General features: G+C 36.1%; 1 protein-coding gene across 8 annotated transcripts in view; it reads left to right on the forward strand.

Moving 5' to 3' along the window:
- Positions 1-17048, forward strand: part of LOC145985162 (ral GTPase-activating protein subunit alpha-1) — a 201986-nt gene extending 184938 nt beyond the window's left edge. For 5 of the 8 annotated variants that reach the window (XM_083118842.1, XM_083118845.1, XM_083118844.1 and 2 more), the window contains 2 exons: positions 6772-6921; positions 16301-17048. In XM_083118842.1, the coding sequence (XP_082974968.1) occupies positions 6772-6921; positions 16301-16491 (341 nt within the window). In that variant the 3' untranslated portion in view covers positions 16492-17048. Of the gene's footprint in view, positions 1-6771; positions 6922-11985; positions 12048-16300 lie in introns of all 8 variants that reach the window. The other 3 variants (XM_083118846.1, XM_083118848.1, XM_083118847.1) reach the window with 3 other exon arrangements.
- The last annotated feature ends 3569 nt before the right edge of the window (positions 17049-20617 follow it).

The following is a 20617-nucleotide window of genomic DNA, read 5'->3' on the forward strand; positions in this document are numbered from 1 at the left end:
TCTTACCCCTCCTTATTCATCCCCCTTTCCTCTTTCTCGCAAATTTTGTGTGCTCTCCTTTGTATCCTCATTTCGTTCTCCTTATACCCATTCCTTTTTCCAACACCCATGATCCATTTTTCCTATTTTATCAATTCCTCCTTACGATTACATAGCCTTTTTGCCCTAATATAAAAGTTTAAAAATCATTGTTTTTTGTTCTCCCCACATGCTCCGGTTCTTTACTAATGTATAGGTCCCCTGCCAATGCCTTATGAAAGACTCCTGTTCCAATTCCCTTTTTTGTACTTATAATTCTAAGGTCCAAAAAATTAATTTCATCATTTTTCATTTCCTCCTTTGTAAACATAATGTGGTCTTCCTGTTCTCCTAAAACTTTGAACATCCTATTCAAACCTTTTTAACCACCGATTATCAGTGTGTCGTCAAAGTATTTGACCTCCCCTTTCACTTGTTCTATAGCTGCCTTCTCAATATAATGCAAGAATATACTGGATACAATCCCGCAGATGGGGTTACCCATGGGTAACCCTTCTTTCTGTATGCAAATCTTGTTGTTGAAGCTAAAGTAGTCACTAGATGAAACCATCTGACGTATTCCCATGCAATTATAATGCTTAAACCTTTTTCCATTAGCCATCTTTGCAAACAGTTTGCCGCTTTATTCCTGGGGATTCTCAGATATAAGTTTAAAACATCAAAACTCATGATTCTATCATTAGTTGTTATTTCAAGTTTCTCTATTTCTTTTTTACCTCCCATGAGTTCCTAACACTATATTCTGTTTTTTCCCTACTTCTTTAATTTGTTTTAATAATGTTTTAGCTAAATTATATTCTGGGTGCATATACATTGGGATAATAGGTCTTTATGTGTTTTAGGTATCCAAAACGCTATTGGGATACTACCTTTTTTGCTACCTTCAATTAATTTCTTTTTTACAGTTCTCGCTAGCTTGATACTTGTTTCCACTCTTTTCCTAATTTCCCTCTTAATTTTGTTAATTGGGTTTTGGGATCAAATCAAAAATACTTTATTTTCTTTTACCCATTTCTTTACATTATTTATCTTTCTCTTATATTTCCTATGTCTTTTTTCTCCTTCTTTGTTCCCTTTTTTATTTCCCTTTTCCTTTAAATTCTCTATCCTGACCTGTTCTTCAATTATATCGTGAATTCTTTGTTTGACTTCAATTTTATCATCTTTATCGTCCACAATTATTCCTATTCCTTCTGCCGCAATTAAGAATTCCTCTTTCGCAATGCATTCATTCCCTATGGCAAACTTTTGTCCCTTTCCCATAATTTCTAGTAGATATTTCGGAAGTTCATATTCTGTTAAATTTAACAGATTATCCTCCCTCTCCTCCTTTGTTCCCTTATATTCCCAAATGTTCCTACTTCCCCGTTCCTCTCTTCCCATTTGAAAAAGAAATTATTTGAAGGTAGCAAAAAAGGTAGTATCCCAATAGCATTTTGGATACCTAAAACACATAAAGAGGGAATTCCCCTAAGACCTATTATCCCAATGTATATGCACCCAGAATATAATTTAGCTAAAACATTATTAAAACAAATTAAAGAAGTAGGGAAAAAACAGAATATAGTGTTAGGAACTCATGGGAGGTAAAAAAGAAATAGAGAAACTTGAAATAACAACTAATGATAGAATCATGAGTTTTGATGTTTTAAACTTATATCTGAGAATCCCCAGGAATAAAGCGGCAAACTGTTTGCAAAGATGGCTAATGGAAAAAGGTTTAAGCATTATAATTGCATGGGAATACGTCAGATGGTTTCATCTAGTGACTACTTTAGCTTCAACAACAAGATTTGCATACAGAAAGAAGGGTTACCCATGGGTAACCCCATCTGCGGGATTGTATCCAGTATATTCTTGCATTATATTGAGAAGGCAGCTATAGAACAAGTGAAAGGGGAGGTCAAATACTTTGACGACACACTGATAATCGGTGGTTAAAAAGGTTTGAATAGGATGTTCAAAGTTTTAGGAGAACAGGAAGACCACATTATGTTTACAAAGGAGGAAATGAAAAATGATGAAATTAATTTTTTGGACCTTAGAATTATAAGTACAAAAAAGGGAATTGGAACAGGAGTCTTTCATAAGGCATTGGCAGGGGACCTATACATTAGTAAAGAACCGGAGCATGTGGGGAGAACAAAAAACAATGATTTTTAAACTTTTATATTAGGGCAAAAAGGCTATGTAATCGTAAGGAGGAATTGATAAAATAGGAAAAATGGATCATGGGTGTTGGAAAAAGGAATGGGTATAAGGAGAACGAAATGAGGATACAAAGGAGAGCACACAAAATTTGCGAGAAAGAGGAAAGGGGGATGAATAAGGAGGGGTAAGAGAAGAGGGGAGGCAAGGACAAAGGAGAAGAGAAAAGAAAATATAGGTTTAAGGGGATCCCGTATTTTAAAGGGGTTTCTGGAAAGATTGAAAAAAACAGTAAAAGAATATGGCATAAAATGCGGAATGAGGACTCCACACAATATTGAAAAACATTTTACAGAATACAAGAAGGAAGGAATGGTAAAGAAAAATGGGGAGTATGTATATAGAATTAAGTGTGATTGTGATAAAGAATACATTGGGCAAACGGGAAGAAGCATGGAGGTAAGGTGGAAGGAATACGATAAAGATGTCAGGGAGGAAATACCCAGAAAAGGTTTATCCGAACACATACATAATAGAAAAGCAACATAAAATTAAGAAAAGGGAGGTCATTAGAAGAGAAAATAAACAAATAAATCTAAACTTATATGAGGCCGCTAATATATGCAAAGGAAAGGAATAATAAATTAAACAGGGATCACGGGAACCTACATGAAATATGGATAAAGTTGTTTAAAGGGTGGGAGGTAGGTAAGAAAAATAAAATAGGATTTCATGTCATGCCGGAAGTAATCCGCGCAGTCCAGGAAACACGGGATTTTGATTTGGAAATGACGTAAGGATATGGCGGAGGGGAGGGGAAACTACGTATGAGGGGCATAGCCTCGAATCAACTTCCTGCATTCCACAAGAAGGATAATTGGGTGGTGCGAACACAGGTGACCTGAGGAGAGTGCGTTTTAACAGTTTTAAGTTTCGACCTTTATACGTTTTCGGAGGCTTTTATGAAGGATGAAATGGGCATGGAAAGTTTTATTGAGGCATGGACAAGTTTTTAACAATTCTTTTACCAATTGAAACCTTTTACCTTATTTCTTGTTCAATGTAAATTGACGTGGCATGTTGCAATAACATGTGCCAAAGAAGGAGCCTGACGAAGGGAGAAGTAGACTCCCCGAAACGTTGCTGTTACAAATGGAACATACTCACATAACGTAAGTAAACAGTTTTTTATATTTTATGAAATACTTATCGTTTACTAAAGTGAGTAATTCACACCTCTGCAAATATGAATAATGTTAAGCTGTGATTGAATCTCATAATAATTTCATAAGCTGTACATAATTAGTGTGTCAATCTCTGGTCCTTTGAGAATATTCAAGTTCATTCCAGAGAAAGTTAAACTTTCCATCTTTTTTTAGGGTGTGTGTGAGTGTGTGTGTGTGTGTGATGGCAAAATGTTAATGTGTGGAGCAGTGATATAATACGAGGATTGTTGGAAAAGTTTCTTCGAACTACCACCAACAGTGGTGCTAGTGTTCCGCTATTATAAAACTCGGAAGAATAGACCTTTTTTATGTTTAAATTATCTTTGATTGTTTCTTAAGCCTATTCGTTTATTTTTCACAGCAGTTTGAAGAAGTAGTTTCAGGTGAGAAATGGAAATTTCTTGTGAACACTTTCGGGCAATAATTTTTTATTATATCAAATGTAGTTTAACACTGAAACAATGCATCGAGCAACTTCATTTGGCTTTTGGGGATGAAGCACCATCCAATAGGACTCTACAATTGGTTTACCGAATTCCTGCGTGGTTGCACATTTCTCAGTGATGAAATTTGTGAAGGTCGTCCATCAACATCTGTTGTTGCCAGTAATGTTGATGCTGTGCTTGAAATGATTGCGAGAGATCGGCATGTGACATACCGTGAGATTCAGACATCCTTGAAGATTGACATGAAAGCAATACATACGATTTTGCATGGTCATCTGAACGTACGGAAACTTTCAAGCCGTTGGATCCCCCATAACTTGACCGAAGGTCAAAAATAGGCTCGTGTAAATTGGTGTAAAGAAATGCTAAAAAAATTCAACCGAGGAAAGTCAAATTTGGTGTACTACATTGTTACAGGGGACGAAACTTGGATCTATTCATACGAACCCGAAACTAAACAGCAAGCCACTGTTTGGGTGTTTCAAAGTGAGCTAAAACCAACAAAAGTTGTTTGTTCGAAGAGTGCTGCCAAGCAAATGATTGCTTGTTTCTTCGGTTATATCGGACATGTGGCAACAATAGCTTTAGAAGATCAAAGGACTGTAAATGCTGAGTGGTATACAACAATTTGTTTGCCAGAGGTCATCAATGAATTGCGTAAAATAAACCCAAATCGTCGCATTATTCTTCACCACGACAAAACCAGTTCCCACTCAGCACACCAAACTGTTGATTTTTTGTCCAGTAAAAATGTCGAATTAATGACTCATTGTCCCTACTCACCTGATTTATTACCTAATGACTTCTTTTTGTTCCCACACATGAAATATAAGATCCGTTGTGAACGATTTGTGTTGCCTGAAGCAGCTGTTGACACATTCCGAACAGCAGTTTCTGAGGTATCAGCTTCAGAGTGGAAAAAATGCTTTCAAAATTAGTATGGAAAAGTGTATTGATCTTAAGGGTATGTAAATCCTTTGAAAAACAATAAAGCCATTCCCAGAATTTCACATGTCTTTTTTCATATTGATTTCAGAAACCTTTCCAGCAGCCCTCGTATCATTTCATTAGACTAGAAAGGCCAATAGTTGTATGTAAGGTTTGAAATTCATATATTTTTTTTTTTTATTTTCCTCTTCTGGTACTTACAATTTCTTTAAGGATGCAATAAATGTAAATTACTTTCTATTTCAGTCTGTGCAAAATTTATCAGACTGCTTGTTTATAAATAACTTGCTTTTTACTAAAACTAAAAAGAAAGGGTTTCCTTGCAAGAAATGCTAATTATCACAGCCAATTGAGTGGAAACCTTTATAACTGAATTATCTTTATGCTGGTGATTGGATTTGGAATTATTGTGGTAGTTTTCAGATGTGTTTGTGCATATTGTGCAGCTTATTATTACAAATGAGTTTGTGTGCGTGTGTGATACCTTTTTACTTACTGGATCTATACATTAATATTTGGTATTGGATAACATACATATAGTAGAGATGGACAGATAAGAAATTTTAATCCATATTGAAAAGTACTGATATGACATTTATCAATACGAATGAATGATAATCTATTGATTGATTTTAAATAATAAACACTGCCCTCAAGGCCGTTAATGATAGCATTCATCTCCTTAATTAATGTATGACACAAAGTGAAAATATGTTTTACATTAGGAAATTAAACTAATTCAAGTTTGAACTCATGCTCTTACCAATTTCTGCTGACACCAATGTTTTTACAGATTCATGCCAATGCTAACACCCTTCCTGTCTGTACTGGAAACCTTGCTGAATCCTACCAATGCCAATAACTATGCTGATTTCTGCCGATGCAGGGCCTACCCGATGGTGCAGTAGTAGCGTCGTTACCATGTAATCAAGTGGTCCCTGGTTCAATACCCTGTGGATGCACATAGTGGTTCAGATCCCAATTTAAACTCTAGGTTCAGTCCCGATTAGCCTTACTGTGCATAAAGTGGACTTAAAACACCAAATCAACAAATCCTGCCGATGTAGATATCCGTGCTGATTCAGATATCCTTGCCAATTCCTGCCAATGCAGCTATCCTTGTTAATTAATGCCAATGCAGATATTCTTGTAGAATCATGCTGGTGTTGCCAAATCCTGCCAATGTAAATATCCTTGTTGAATCATGCTGGTGTTGTCAAATTCTGCCAATGCAAATATCCTTGTTGAATCATGCTGGTGTTGTCGAATCCTGCCAATGCAGATATCCTTGCCAAAATTTGTCAATTCAGATATCCTTGCCAAATCCTGCCAATTCCTGCCAATGCAGATATCCTTTTCAATTCCTGCGAACACTGAAAATCTTGATGGTAATACTCGTATACTGATTCTCCTGTGAATACTGATAAATCTTGATGATGGTAATACTCGTATACTGCTTCCTGCTGTTGCCAATACTTGAATGTTGCAAGAACTTGAAATTATAATAATATTGTAACTTCATGATGGATGCAATAAATGCACTGCCATCTCTGCTCCAGTCACCGTACCCTTAGTGAATGAAGGCAGTGAACCTTCGAAATCAGAAGAATCTATCCAATCATGCAACGTGGAAACATGAAACCATGTAGAAATATCATACCTATTGTATTGAAATAATTGTAATTTAATAATGAAACACACCTTTGTCACACAATTTTTGGTCCAGAATTGATAAAATTTCTGGATTTACATACTTTGTATGATTCTGGAAGGACATCAAGTGGACTGGTGATTAAATTGAAACTGATACTTTTCATTACTGATACAGTTGATATCGTTTTTTCATAATTATTATTATGTTATCCAATACCAAAGTCTTCTGCTGATTTTCACGTAGCTTGGGTTGCTTTTATTGCATTTGTGTGTGTGTGTGTCTTTTCACTCTCTTGTGTCTGTGGCTGCAGGCACTTCCTATGCTACCCGCAGTCCTGAGCCAACTAGGCAGCCTACATCTTCAACACTAGCAGCTGCATTACTAGACTCCCATGCCCCCAACTCAGTAACACCTCGAGGTGCCCTTCGACCTGGGTTCATAGGGGAGCATCGACTGAGAGGTGAGTCTCTAATTGCCTCATTAACTTCAAAGCTTATTGTTTGCATGTTGTTAACATCACTCATTTGATATCATTATCTACATTTGCGATATGTTTGTAATAGTAGTTAATTTAAATCCACACTTGATGGGAGGTCATTACATTTATGGAAAATCTGTAGAAAAGAGATTGTTTTATATTTGTACTCATGCCACAAGTGTGAAACTATTTTAAGAACCTCTGTAACAGAGAAAATAGAATTGGAAACATCAAAAGGAAGATAAGGTACTCTAAGGAAAATTGTGTATGAAGAATATGATTAGGATAAAAGAATATAAAATATGAAATAATACTTAAGAGATGATTCTTAAATTTTCAAATACAAAAGGGCAAGTCAAAAAGTTGTATTATGTATGTATGTATGTAAGCTACACTTCTGAAGGCAAAACAGTTTCAGCATCATAATGTGTCTTCACAGTAATCAATATCTTTCTGCAAAGTGCTCAGTCTTCATACTCCTTTGTGTTACTGAACACTAGTGGTCTCTTGAAATTGCTTTAACTAATGTAGGTTAGCATGACCCGAAGGTACATCTTTTTTTTTTCTTACAGAGTTCTGTGGTGTCATTATATTGTTTGGTTCAAGAAAACAAAGTATTCAAATCGCTTTCTCTGCAACAGATACCATTTTGAAGTATGACCTCAATATCTTCCACGTTAATGCAATTTTACAGCATGGACAAATGAAACTTTTTGAATTACACTTTCATATTTTGTCATTCCCTGTTTTAAAAATGTGAGCCTGACAATAATTTTAAACCATCATGTACGTTATTGCAAATTAATTAGCATCATAAAAGTTTAATGAGTCACGTTGAAACTGTTGTTTATAATCATTTTTGCTTATAACATTTGTAAAAAAATTGAATTCTAATGCACCATCGAAAGAATGTACCCATTATCAAGAACGTAAAAATATATTAATGTGTTGAATAAATTTTAATGATAGTACAGTACATGTATTGTGGGGGTTCATACTCTTAAAAGAATCAGTTTAATTAAACGAATGGCAAATTACTTTTGTTTTCCTTGTGCTTGGGAACCATTTTTAAAATTTATTAATAAAACACGAAATTACACACAAGGACATACCCAAAGTTTTTTTTTCTTTCACAGATTAGAAACACAAAGATAACAAAAAAGTTTCATGATTATTAACACTTGTCCTAGATAACTTGTCCTGTTTTTGTCACCCTCTCCCAAGTTGGCTCCCACGGTGGAGTGGTTAGCACATCGTGCTATTTCGCCAGGAGTTCCGGATTTGAATCCCAGCCTGGGCATGAATGTTTGTGAGTGTAAATTCTTCAGTTTCATCATATCATCACTCATCTCCATCTTCGCAAATTAGCCAAAAGTGGCACAAAAAGCAAAGCAAAATAAAGCAAATCAATCAATAAGTCGGCCACCTTCTCCCCCTTCCACATATGCTCTTTTTTTAATTTCTTTGAATATTGTAGTTGTTGACAATCAGTATATGACATAGTAAGTTTAAAATAGGATAATTCCACTGCAAATGAGTAGTGACTGATGGATATTTTAAAATTATTTCGGGATTTTTTTTTAGCAGTACTAGTGGGTTTGATATTTCATGCTAATAATTTTTTTTAATGAAGCTCCAAATGTTGTCTATTCCACTTTGTTATGGTTAATTAAGAAAGGCGAGTGTGTTCATTAACATTGTGTAAAGAAACTAAAATTTAAGCTTGTGGACATAATCGTTCAAGTTCTAAAGTTACAAACTCTGTAACAAGGCTTTATTCAGAGTTCAGTGGAGTATGCTAGATTTTTATTTGTGCTTAGTGGGTAAAGGGCTATATACAGTGGAATCCCAATTTTACATTCCCAGATTTTACATTTTCCCATATTTAAGATGCACTTTGGTCTTAATAAGTTTGAGCCTTGTGTTCATTTTCTATGTATGTGTTCTTGTTACAGCTTTGCACTGTATAATCATGTAAGCTGTAACACACATTTTAAGCTACAGTTATAATAAAATCATACACATTAGAACAATATGGTAAGATTCTTTTTTTAAAAAAAAAAAATCTCCAGCATCTTTTCACAAATGATAAATTGACTTTTGCATGAATAATGGTACCGAAGCAAAGAATTGCCACTCTTCTGGAAAATCAAATAAAGTGAGAGCAGCAGTGGTCCAGTCAGTATGACATCTGACTGGTGCTATTCGATTCCTTGGGTGGATGATCCCACTTGGCAGTTGTTATGACAAGGAATGGTTCTGGATCTTACACAGCCTCTCACCAATGAGTACCCTGAGGATCACCTCATCTGTGGCTGAAGCTCTCGTGCTACAAAGCCAAATGAATATTTAATCTAGTTTTAGGATGTGGGCTTCTCAGCAGTCACTAGTATGTCATAGGAGGGAAGTGTTAGTATTAGAGGTGGTCAGATCTTTAAAGATTCAGAGATCTGAATGTAATTGGTTCAAATAATGAAGATTTGGATATTAGATCTGGGATTTAGGTCCAGGATTTGGATATGAAGTCCAGATATCAGACCCAGGTTTCAGATACTTGATCTACGATTTGGATATCAGATTCAGTTAATTTGTATCCATATTTAAATGCTTATCTTATGTTTGTAGTTCATAATGACCATCAGAAGTGGCAATATTATGTATTGTTTATATGGACTGGACTCTGATTTTTAAGGAAGCTTTGTGTCGAAGAAAGTTTTGTATGTTTCTTTTGAAACTTTCAAGTTTGATGTAACTGTAATTTCCTATTTGTGAAATACGGGTTGTTTCTATAAAACTCCCTTATTTTAATTTGTTTATTCTGGGAAACTAATGTGCTGTGAATTGCAAAAGGAGTCTGTTCGCTTTGATTGTGTTCTCATGATGGCGTGACCATTTCCGGTTGAACGTTAGTTTCAACGCAGGTGCTCTGCAGCCAGTTTCTAAGGCCATATCTATTGCAGTCACCTGCAGTTTGGTTTATTCATGTGTAACTGTCACAATTTTGTATTGGACAACCTTCAGTTGTTTTGTGTTTAGAAACCTGTACTGTGAGTATATATAATATTCCTGTTTATACTTTATTTAATTTTAGTTCAGTTCTCAGTCTGAAGAAAAGATTGATATAGGGTTAAAACGTTTTGTGTAAAGTGTTTTTTTTTATGTTATAAGGACTCCTTTTGTCAGCATCTTTAGTTTTTTTTCCTATAATGGAAATTAAATAAAGCTTAATCGTGTTATATTTTTTAAAACTGCAAGTTCATTAGTTTTCCAGTAACTTCAAAATAAGGGGTCTTAGAGGGGCACTGTGTTAAGGACATGCAAAAAAAAAAAAAGCCTTCTTCAGCAACATTAAATCATAGAGACATATCTGTGTAGTTCAAATGATGTTAGTGAAATATGACTTCTCAATAGGTAAAAATTAATAGTTTAAATATAACATAACAGCAATATTATGGACTTGTACAGTGCATTCAAGTTAAAAGCGGTATGGAGCACAAATATACAATATACAAAATATACAAGTAAGATTCTTAAAGCAAATGTTGAAAATGATGACCTTGTTCTTGAATACACATGTTAACACGTTTTTCCATATTTCTTGCAACATTATGGAGGACATCTACAGTTATTCTCCTAATTTCCTCAGTGATGTGGTGCCTCAGCTCTTCTAAGGTGCGTGGATTCTGCCTGTATACTTTTTGCATCAAAACTCCCCATAAGCCGTAGTCCGGACTTGAAGGATCTGGCGGGCCACAGTCCCTTTGAAATAATCCTGTGTCCAAAGAAATCTCTTAACATAGCCATAGTCTCATTGGAAGTATGCGGAGTTGCGCCATCCTGCTGAAACCAGCACCGACATTCCTCTGGTTCCAACATTGCAACAAACTGCATTATAATGTTTTGGTTTCACTATCTATTGTGCTTTTTTAAAAAATGGGCCCTACCACTCGCCGCCTGGATATGGCACACCAGACACCAACTTTCTGAGGGTGGAGGGGGGACTCCACGAAAAGATGGCAATTTTCAGAGCTCCATGTTCGATAATTTTGCGAAGACACGTAACCATTCAGGTGAAACCATGCTTCGTCGGAAAAGAACACGTAGTCCAACACAGTGATGTCATTCCCAATGAAGTCCTTCAACCATTGACAGTAGTGCACACGATTAGGGTAGTCAATTTGTTTTAATTCTTGAAAAACTTGAATTCGATATGGATAGCATTTCAACATTTTCCTCACTGCTGTATGGGCTGATCCTACGGACATTTGAGTCTCCTGGCTTAGGCGTCGTAAAGGTTTGTGGGGAGATCTTGTCATTATTTCATTAACATTAGTCACTGCCTCTTGTGTTAGTACAGTCCTCCTACTTTGGTGTTTCACATTACATACAGACCCTGTCTCACGGAATTTATTGACTATTTTCTGGCACTCTTACCGAACATTTCCGTGAATTTACTGCAGCTTTTTTTGAATGAATTTGTTCTGAAATATTGTTCAACAATAAAGGCACGTTCCTGAACACTAAATGGCATCATAGAGGGCAATTTCTCACTCGCTCAACTTAACGAAGAACAAACGCAAGCCAGCAGTACAGCGGAACACCTGCAACTGACAATGCGTCAGTCCCCTCCCTCCCTCGTCACTTCCCCTTCCCTCTCTTCCGCCACAATAAACTTTTCCTGTAACAATGGGCATAACGGAACGGACGGAACATAATGGACGACAACAACAAAAACAAGACTCAAATATACCTTACGTACCGCTTTTAAATTGAACGCACTGTATAACAAATGGTCTTGTAGCAATCCTTTTAAATATATTGATGTTTTACATGAGGCAAATATTAATTTCCTGTGAGCTAAATTAATATTGTGTGGCAAGCTTTATAGGGGAATTCTAGATAATAAAAAATGCACTGAAAACCTTGTGTGAATGTGGGAAGGACTATTTTCATTAATTTTCTTTATATCTTTTTTTGTTTATTAACATACTAACCTTAATTATGTTTTTGCTTTATAAGTTTATTATTTTTTTGTTTCGATTTCAGCAACCACATTTTCTGTTCAAGGAGGCCCAGTAAGAGAGTAGACCACAGTTTCTTTATAATAGGTATTTCTGAATTAAGCTTTTGATTTCTTTCTTCCTTCCTTTTTAATATTGCAGATTTGTTTTTGTCTTGCTTCTTTATTTTTCATTTTGAATTTCCATTAACAAACTGCATGCAATTTACAGCATCAGAAAATCAAAGTATATGCTTAAAACAGTTAATGCCTTGTATATGACCACATGAAAATTGTTTTCATATTAGAATACTTTGGCCTAACAGAATTTTCAACTTATGTGTAATAACAAGAATGAAACTATCCTTTAGTGAAGTAGTTATTGGGTGCAAAATAAATGATGCATACTTTATGATAGGGAAAATGGGTCCACTTACTTTATTTTCTCCCAATTCAGTGCACTTATGGCATGAATCGAGTGATTCACAACTCCCAGAGTTGAGCTTCTAGGTTAAACTTTAACACTACGTGTATTGCAAATACGTTTCACTAGATCATGCACTGATGTTTTCCCTGGTACAGAAGTATCAGGGAACTTCAAACGAAAGATCTGGATGCAATGTTTGTAATATTTTGCAGCAACTCTCTATTCGTGCACAAGGCTCGTGGCAGATTGGAGTTTACTTGTTGTTAACCCCCAGGCCTGCATGCTGTCACATGCAGCTATCATGTGGTGCAGGATGTTTCCAAGTTGCCCACATATACCACAAGCAATAAAACTCAGAAATAGTTTCTAGTTTCACAGTAATGAATTTTTGAAATCAGAGTTTGGGGAGTTTTGAATCGTTGTATTTGCCCAATATAAGGTCAATAATATATTTTTAGTAGAGGCTGATATGAAAGTTTTGCCATTGTGGATAAAGTATTGATATAATATGAACCGATACTGATAACCAGCATTTTATACTGGTTCGATACAATTGTGGGTGTTCCTTGAAGTACACAAGTGGTTCATTGACCTTAACTAATGTGACTTGTTTCATGGATTCTTGTCATTCTTTGTCTCGGGTAACTTTGTCCACAGCTTATGCTTCTCAAAATATATAACTTACACTATTTTTATGTAGAAGGTAAGCCATAATTTGACCACAGATGCACTATTTGGCATATAGGAGTCCCTAAAAGAAAAAAAAATGCACCTTTATATAAATTCCATGGTTACGAAAGATAAATAACCCAACCATCAGCAGATTAACTCACAGGCTCCCTATCCCAGAATATTAACTCTGCTGGCCCCAAAGAAGGAATATCCTGTCTAACTCAGGGCTTTGAATTTACGTGTCCAGAGTGTGTGCATATATTGACCCTTTGCCATTTGACAACACACTGTAAGAAGAAGGGCTGTTAGATTTGAAACCAATGCCCAGGAGATCCTGCACGAAGAGATGAGCACAAAACAAGTATGCCTAAGAATATAAACCATACATACACACACACACCATAATTTATATGTATACCGCATGAGGCACCTAAAAGTACCACCTGAAATAGCGAAGAAACCAGAAACAGTAGCAATGTGAGGTTTGCGGGAAACAATAATATCAAATGGGGCTCGTAAATCGGAGGTATCGGGTGGGTCGAAAAATATCGACAAATGGGGCATCTGGAGCAAAGTCATATTTTTTTAAATGGAACGATATACAATAACATGCATAATATAAAAGAGCACACGCAGAGAAACACAACGCCGTTGGTCTCATCCATCTACTGCACATAGGAACGAAGATATGGCCATGTGAAAATATGTAAACAAACTACCAAGTGGCCCACTTGACCGTCAGTACCACGGCATGTAAGACTTCTCAGGTGCCTGACAGAACTGCCTTTACGCAGAGCAAGTTTTGATAGCAGGTCCACGAGATCGTGTTAGTTCATAGCAAGCAGTCGTAGTGGTAAGAGCGAAGATGATGGTGTTCACAAACATTGAAAAAGCGGACATGATCCTGATTTATGGGGAATGCCGAAAGAATGCCTCAGAAGCCTACCGTGTGTACGCAGAGAGATATCCGGACAGACGACAGCCATCTCAACGTCTGTTTGGTAAGTTATTTATTAAATTAAGAGACACCGGAAGTGTAACACCACGAGCACGTGTGCGGAACAAGCCAACTACAGGTGAGGCAGGTGCAACAAATGTTCTCGCCGCTGTTGCTGTGAATCCGCACGTTAGCGCCCATGAAATTGCCAGGAATGCTGGGATGAGTCAGCATAGTGTATTGCGCATTCTGCACACACACACAAGTTTCACCCATATCATATCTCCCTCCATCAGGAACTTCACGGGAATGATTTTGTGGACCGTGTTCGGTTTTGCACATGGATGTTACGACACGACACACCCGATTTGTCACGTATCCTCATCACTTTTACCAATCATGGAAATGTCAACCTAAGGAACATGCACTATTGGTCGGTGACAAATCCACATTGCCTTCGCCAAGTGGAACGCCAGCGCCCATAGAGTGTGAACGTGTGGTGTGGTATAGTGGGTGAACATCTCATTGGCCCTTTTTTTATACAAGGGACACTGAATGCTGACCGATACATACAGTTTTTACAACATGAACTGCCTGTACTATTGGAGGACATACCACTTCAGACAAGGAGGGACATGTGGTACCAACATGACGGGTGCCCAGCTCACAGGGCAAGACGCGCTACAGCATGTGTGGAAAATACATTTCCAAATCGTTGGATTGGACGTGGAGGGTCTGTCAAATGGCCGGCTCGTTCCCCAGATTTGCACCGTTAAGACTTTTTCCTGTGGGGAAAGCTGAAGGACATTGTCTACCGGGATGTGCCAACAACTCCAGAGGATATGCAACACCGCATTACTGCGGCCTGTAGGGACATTCCCTACGAGATGCTACATTCTGTGCAACGATCTTTGCGTGGGCGCCTCGTTGCCTGTATCGCAGCTGACTGCCACCACTTTGAACACACACTTTGACAGGTTTTCGCTTCTTACGCAGTGGTTCTTCGACATACTGTCATGGTCATTTTCATTATGCTGTAACACTGTCAAATACATGGTGCTGACGATGTCTACTGTATTTTTTCTTCCTTTAACACGTTCTGTCTTCATCTTGTCCAATGGCTTCCGACATCTCATACTTGTTCATGCCGTGGTACTGACGGTCAAGTGGGCCACTTGGTAGTTTGTTTACATATTTTCACATGGCCATATCTTCGTTCCTATGTGCAGTAGATGCATGAGACCAACGGCGTTGTGTTTCTCTGCGTGTGCTCTTTTATATTATGCATGTTATTGTATATCGTTCCATTTAAAAAAATATGACTTTGCTCCAGATGCCTCATTTGTCGATATTTTTCGACCCACCCCCATACCTCCGATTTACGAGCCCCATTTGATATTATTGTTTCCTGCAAACCTCGCATCGCTACTGTTTCTGGTTTCTTCGCTATTTCAGGTGGTACTTTTAGGTGCCTCACGCGGTATATCATTACTAACAACAATAGCTTTTGTTTCCAAAAATATACTGCATATTTAGTAATTGTTTTTACAAAACTAGAGCAGATGAATCACATGTTCATTTCTGCAAAAATATCAAAATGACAGAAGTTTGTACTAAATTACAGGCTATTCATAGATATTGGGTAGATAAAATTATTATCAATTTTACAGATATGCATATATTGTTCAATACGAATCGAGAACCAGTTATGCAGTTCTATCCTTAATTTTTGGTGGTATTCAAAAAATTAAAGCTGAACGGAAGTAGTCATATTGTATTTGGTGGTGGAGGAGTGACAATATTAATATAACCAATGTTTCTTACTCTGTTTATTCCTATTAACATCAGAATATTAACTCTCAACAATTTTCTCTGTATACTTGTCTGCTTTTAATAATGCAAAGCTAATTTCTGCAAAACTCTAATTTTTTGTAATTCCCGATGTACAGTGCCATAGTGCTTTGAAAAACAAATTTCTATGTATTTACAATGTTGTTATGGTAGTTTGAAGAAGGTGATATACATTGTAAAAGTTTATTATTTGATTTTGGTGATCCTTTAAGATTGGTAAGTATTTTGTGGTAGTCACAATGAATCTTATTTGTCATGGTGTCAAATTAGGCCTAATGATGTTTCCAAATGGATCAATAAGTTTTTTTAAGAGTTATAAGTAAGGATATGTATATATTAAGTCACCAGAATGTTTTCCTTTGCGGCTTAATTTATAAATGCTATTTTCAATCTTTCCAGTACAACTTATGTAATATGTGATAAATTGCTACATGTGTATTTTTTCTTTAAATCTCCACTGTAAATGTTATTTCAGGCCCAGATGGTATCCGTGTGTGGTTTACGGGAAGCGACTCATCGAGTGTTGACAGTACCATGCACGGCATCTCTCCAAGGCCCTTAAAAAAACTTTCTTTCAAGACGGGTGCACGGAAAACCTTCGCCAGGTCGGAGTCCGTGACAGTCACACCACCCGATAGCCCAACCACAAGGAAGCATAAACAGTGAACTGTGAAGATCAGCACCAGTGCCGAATGCACCGATACTTTAATTGTTGTAAAGGAGTGGAAGATTTGTTGGTATTTTTGCGAAAAGAAGGAGAAACATGGTGTTACATTAATTTTTTCTGTTACTTTACAAGCTTCTATTTTTTAGGAGGTTAAATATAATTTATGACATGTTTTATGAAGTTAAAATATTCGTAAAGTTTGTAATTTATTGTTAGGTTCTAAGCTACAGTAGTCACCTACACTAATTACAAAACATATTTTGTAGCTATATTAATTTATTTTGTATATTGAGGATGAGACGTGATTTTTTTTCTATAAGTGGAAGAGGTTGCATTTACAAGCAGGGACTATAAGTTTTCAACGTGGAAGATAAGACATATGGGGCATTCTATCATCATAGGTGGGATACCCAGACTACATTTTTTTACATTGAATTAACTATTCTACTGATAGTTAATAAACCTTTGAATTATGAAACTAAATACTGTTGGTTAAACATAACTACCTTTCCCAGATTTTAACTATACGTGAACAATTTTGTGTCGTGGGTGAGACTAATAAGAACTTTATTTAAATTTCTGTTAATTTTCAAATTATGAAAAATAAATTATTTTAGACAAATAGAGAACGTAATAGACCTTTGAATATTCTAGTGAAGTTGAGGGGGGAAATGTAACAGTTAAAGAAGAAATAATTATTTTCTGGTGTAACGGGTGAAACACAATACAAAACAAAAGTAAATAAAAAAAAATTAAAATAAATTAACAATATGTAAAATACCTTCCATCTTCCAACTTAATGAAGTATAATACCTGAATTTTTATCCAAATGACAAGACTAGGTTGTTGACTCACAAGATAGAATAAAGTTACAGCATTTCATTTAGTTACAAAAGTTGACATGGAATGCCCCATATGCATAATGCATAATTAGTTTTTCAGCTGAGCATATCATTTTCAAACAGTTAAGTCTTCTTTCATTCCTTTTCCTTTCACTTTACTCCCATCTGTTTATGATTTACACCGGTATAGCAATATAAGTCCTGGGGATGGGACACATTCATCAGTGCCGCATCAGTCAATATAGGCATATAGTTTTATTGGTAAAATTACTGAAAATTTTACCAATTGGATATTGCTATAAATTGCCTGTAATTTTGTGGAAATTTCTGCCATTTTGTTATATTTATTATGACTATAAACATATAATTCATATGTTGTGGTTTTATAAAACGAATATCTAAATTCACAGTTTCTGTTTGAAGTATGAAAACAGTCACCTGGTTGCATACATTAATTAAGTAGATTAGTGAACAATTCGTTTACTTTCTCTCGGTAGACAAGCTTAATATTAAGAGACCATAATGCATTGGCAAAAAGTATGAGCGAGCACTGTCCCCTTCCGCCCCTCCGTCCCCTAATTGCTGCCACTGATGACACATTATATATTTCGTACACCTTGTATTGTTATCTCTCTACTGGTGTATATTTAATGTTGAGTCTGTTCCTTTTCTTTATGGCTTAATTCGAAATTTAGAAAGAAGCATAATAAATAATTTGAAAGATCCATAAGTAAAATAAATAAGCATGTTAGGATTCATAAAGGTTAACAAGTTTATTAACTAGATGATCAGATTACAAGCTATGCATTCTTCATTGATACAATTCATCCAATCAGTTTCAGTGCCTGCTGTATGGTTTTGAGTTGTGATTGTACATATTGAGCAGAAAAACTAATAACAATTAGTGCAGTTATAATGTATTCATGGTTATTTTCACCATTGTGTTTGTCTTGATGTAAGCTGATAGATTTCAACTTTTTTTTAGTATATTTTTGAAATGTTGACATCACTTTGAAAAAAAAACCAATTACGTCATCACTTTTGAATTTCTTATTTTTCACTATTATATTTGTGCATGTGACTTGGAATCACATATTTGTACACTTGCATAATCAAAATAGGATGGGCACGTGGTCGACGGAAAGAAACAAGTGTTGTATAATGATAGAATTGCAGGGAGAGAAAGTTAATATGTTCATATGTAATATATTGTAAATCAGGTGATTTGATGATGTGAAGAAATGCACAAAACTTTCATTGCGCAATGTCAGGATTAATGTGGTATTGTAGTTTCTCTCTCTTCAAATTTATTTTGGAAGTATGGCTGATTTATACAAAAAAAAAGTACATACCATGGTATTGTATACACTTATATCATGGTTGTTACTTTTGTGATTATTTTTGACCAAACTATTGTTCTTTGAGGCATCTGTATGTACTTGAAAAATGTTTGCGGATGTATGGATGGGTGAATGCATGCAGTTCACTGATCAGATATGATTGACTTCTCATGTGATAGATTGCCTCTATAGTCCATCCAGTATAATGCATTACCAGTGAAAGTGTGTATGTTGCAAAAATAAATGTAATTTAAAAATTTATTTAATGAGACTTAATATTTTGGGTTTGCAAAACTCAATAATATTGCACTGTACCTGTCCTTAACTGTTATTTGTTATTTATATTAATGGATGAAACAGTGCTTCTCATTTATTTTGTATACAGAAAAAAAATAATGCATAATAGTGTGTTTAACATATTGAAAAAGGGATAAATATTAAGTTGTTGATTACATACTACATGAACACCAATAGTTTTTAGTGTACTTTATTCTGGAGCTGGAAAAATAATTTTAAAAATCTTTTGACACTTCAAAAAAAATCATGTACTTAAAAAAAAAGTTCACACTTCATCTACTTAACTAAGTTCCATGTACAAGTGGTGGTGAACTTTTTCCTTCTCCTGAGTAATTGAAAAGGAACTGATGTAGTAAGTTTTTCTCTATAGCTTGTACATAATGAACGAATTTCTATTTCATTGTAGTGTATATAGGATGCCATAATAAGGTAATAAAATGTACATGTACTAGAAACTTGTATTTTATTTATTTATGTCAGGTAGCTCTTTCAAAATAATTTGTATTACTTCAACTTTATTAGGGATTTCCACAATATTACCATAAGCTGAGTACATCTTTAATGTGCATGCTTCCAGTAATGAATTCAAAGCTGGATTGTATTCTCTAGATTTTACAATATCAACTGACTTTCTGATAATTCATTAGAAGCAGATTGATCTGGGAATTTATGTATAAGTCCTCATAAGAAGTGAAACTCTTCCTTTCACTGGTGAACCAGTAAGCGCCTACATTATAAAAACAGCTATGAATTGTACCTAGTCTGGCCATAAATACTGTTACAAACTTTCTGCTTGGACTGTACATCTGGTAGTCAGTCTCATGAGCCATGCTTGTGCTGAAGTTCACTCCTGACCATTGTGTGTTTAGCTGTGAAAGAGCAAGCGTGCGTCGTCTTGTGCTTAGCATGGAGTGGGGCGAATATGAAAACAGAGTAGCCGTAATTGCTCTGCATATGGTTGGGAAGTCACTCACTGAGATTTTCCAGCCCCTAAAAATCCTGAAGATCAGCAAGAGGTTTGTGTATCAGACAATCCAGAGATTGACTGAGACTGGTAGCATGAAAGATCACCCAAGAGTTGGACGACTTGACACCGTATGAACAGCTGCGGCTGTTAAAGCAGTGATGGATTGCATCCGCCGAAATCCCATCCGGAAGCAAGTGATAATTGCACAGGAGTTGAACATTTCACAACAATCAATGTTCAGGGTACTTACTGAAGACCTTGGAATTGGAGCTTACCGATGGAGTATTGGAAATTTGCTGATGCCATAAGTGAGGAAGCAGAGGGAACTGAAATCAAGACGGCTCCTGCCGCGGTACGTTGCCAATGTGCATTGCAGGATTCTCTTCACTGATAAGAAATTTTTCACCACTGAATAAAGTTTTAACTGCCTAAATGAAAGGGTGTATGCTTCAAACTCGCAAGAAGTTTGTGAGAGAGTTCCCAAAAATCGGAGATGCCACCAGTCCCCCTCAGTCATGGTTTGGTGAGGGGTGAGCTATGAGAGTTCCACCAGGCCTCATTTTTTGGAAAAGGGCTTAAAAGTCATGCGAAAGTGTATGTGGAAAGTATCCTGGACCCTCTCGTGACTATGTTGAACCAAACAATGTTTCACAATGAATCCTGGATGTTCAAGAAATAT

Source organism: Lepisma saccharinum, chromosome 3, assembly GCF_977018435.1.
Source record: "Lepisma saccharinum chromosome 3, izLepSacc3.1, whole genome shotgun sequence".
Classification (NCBI taxonomy): domain Eukaryota; kingdom Metazoa; phylum Arthropoda; class Insecta; order Zygentoma; family Lepismatidae; genus Lepisma; species Lepisma saccharinum.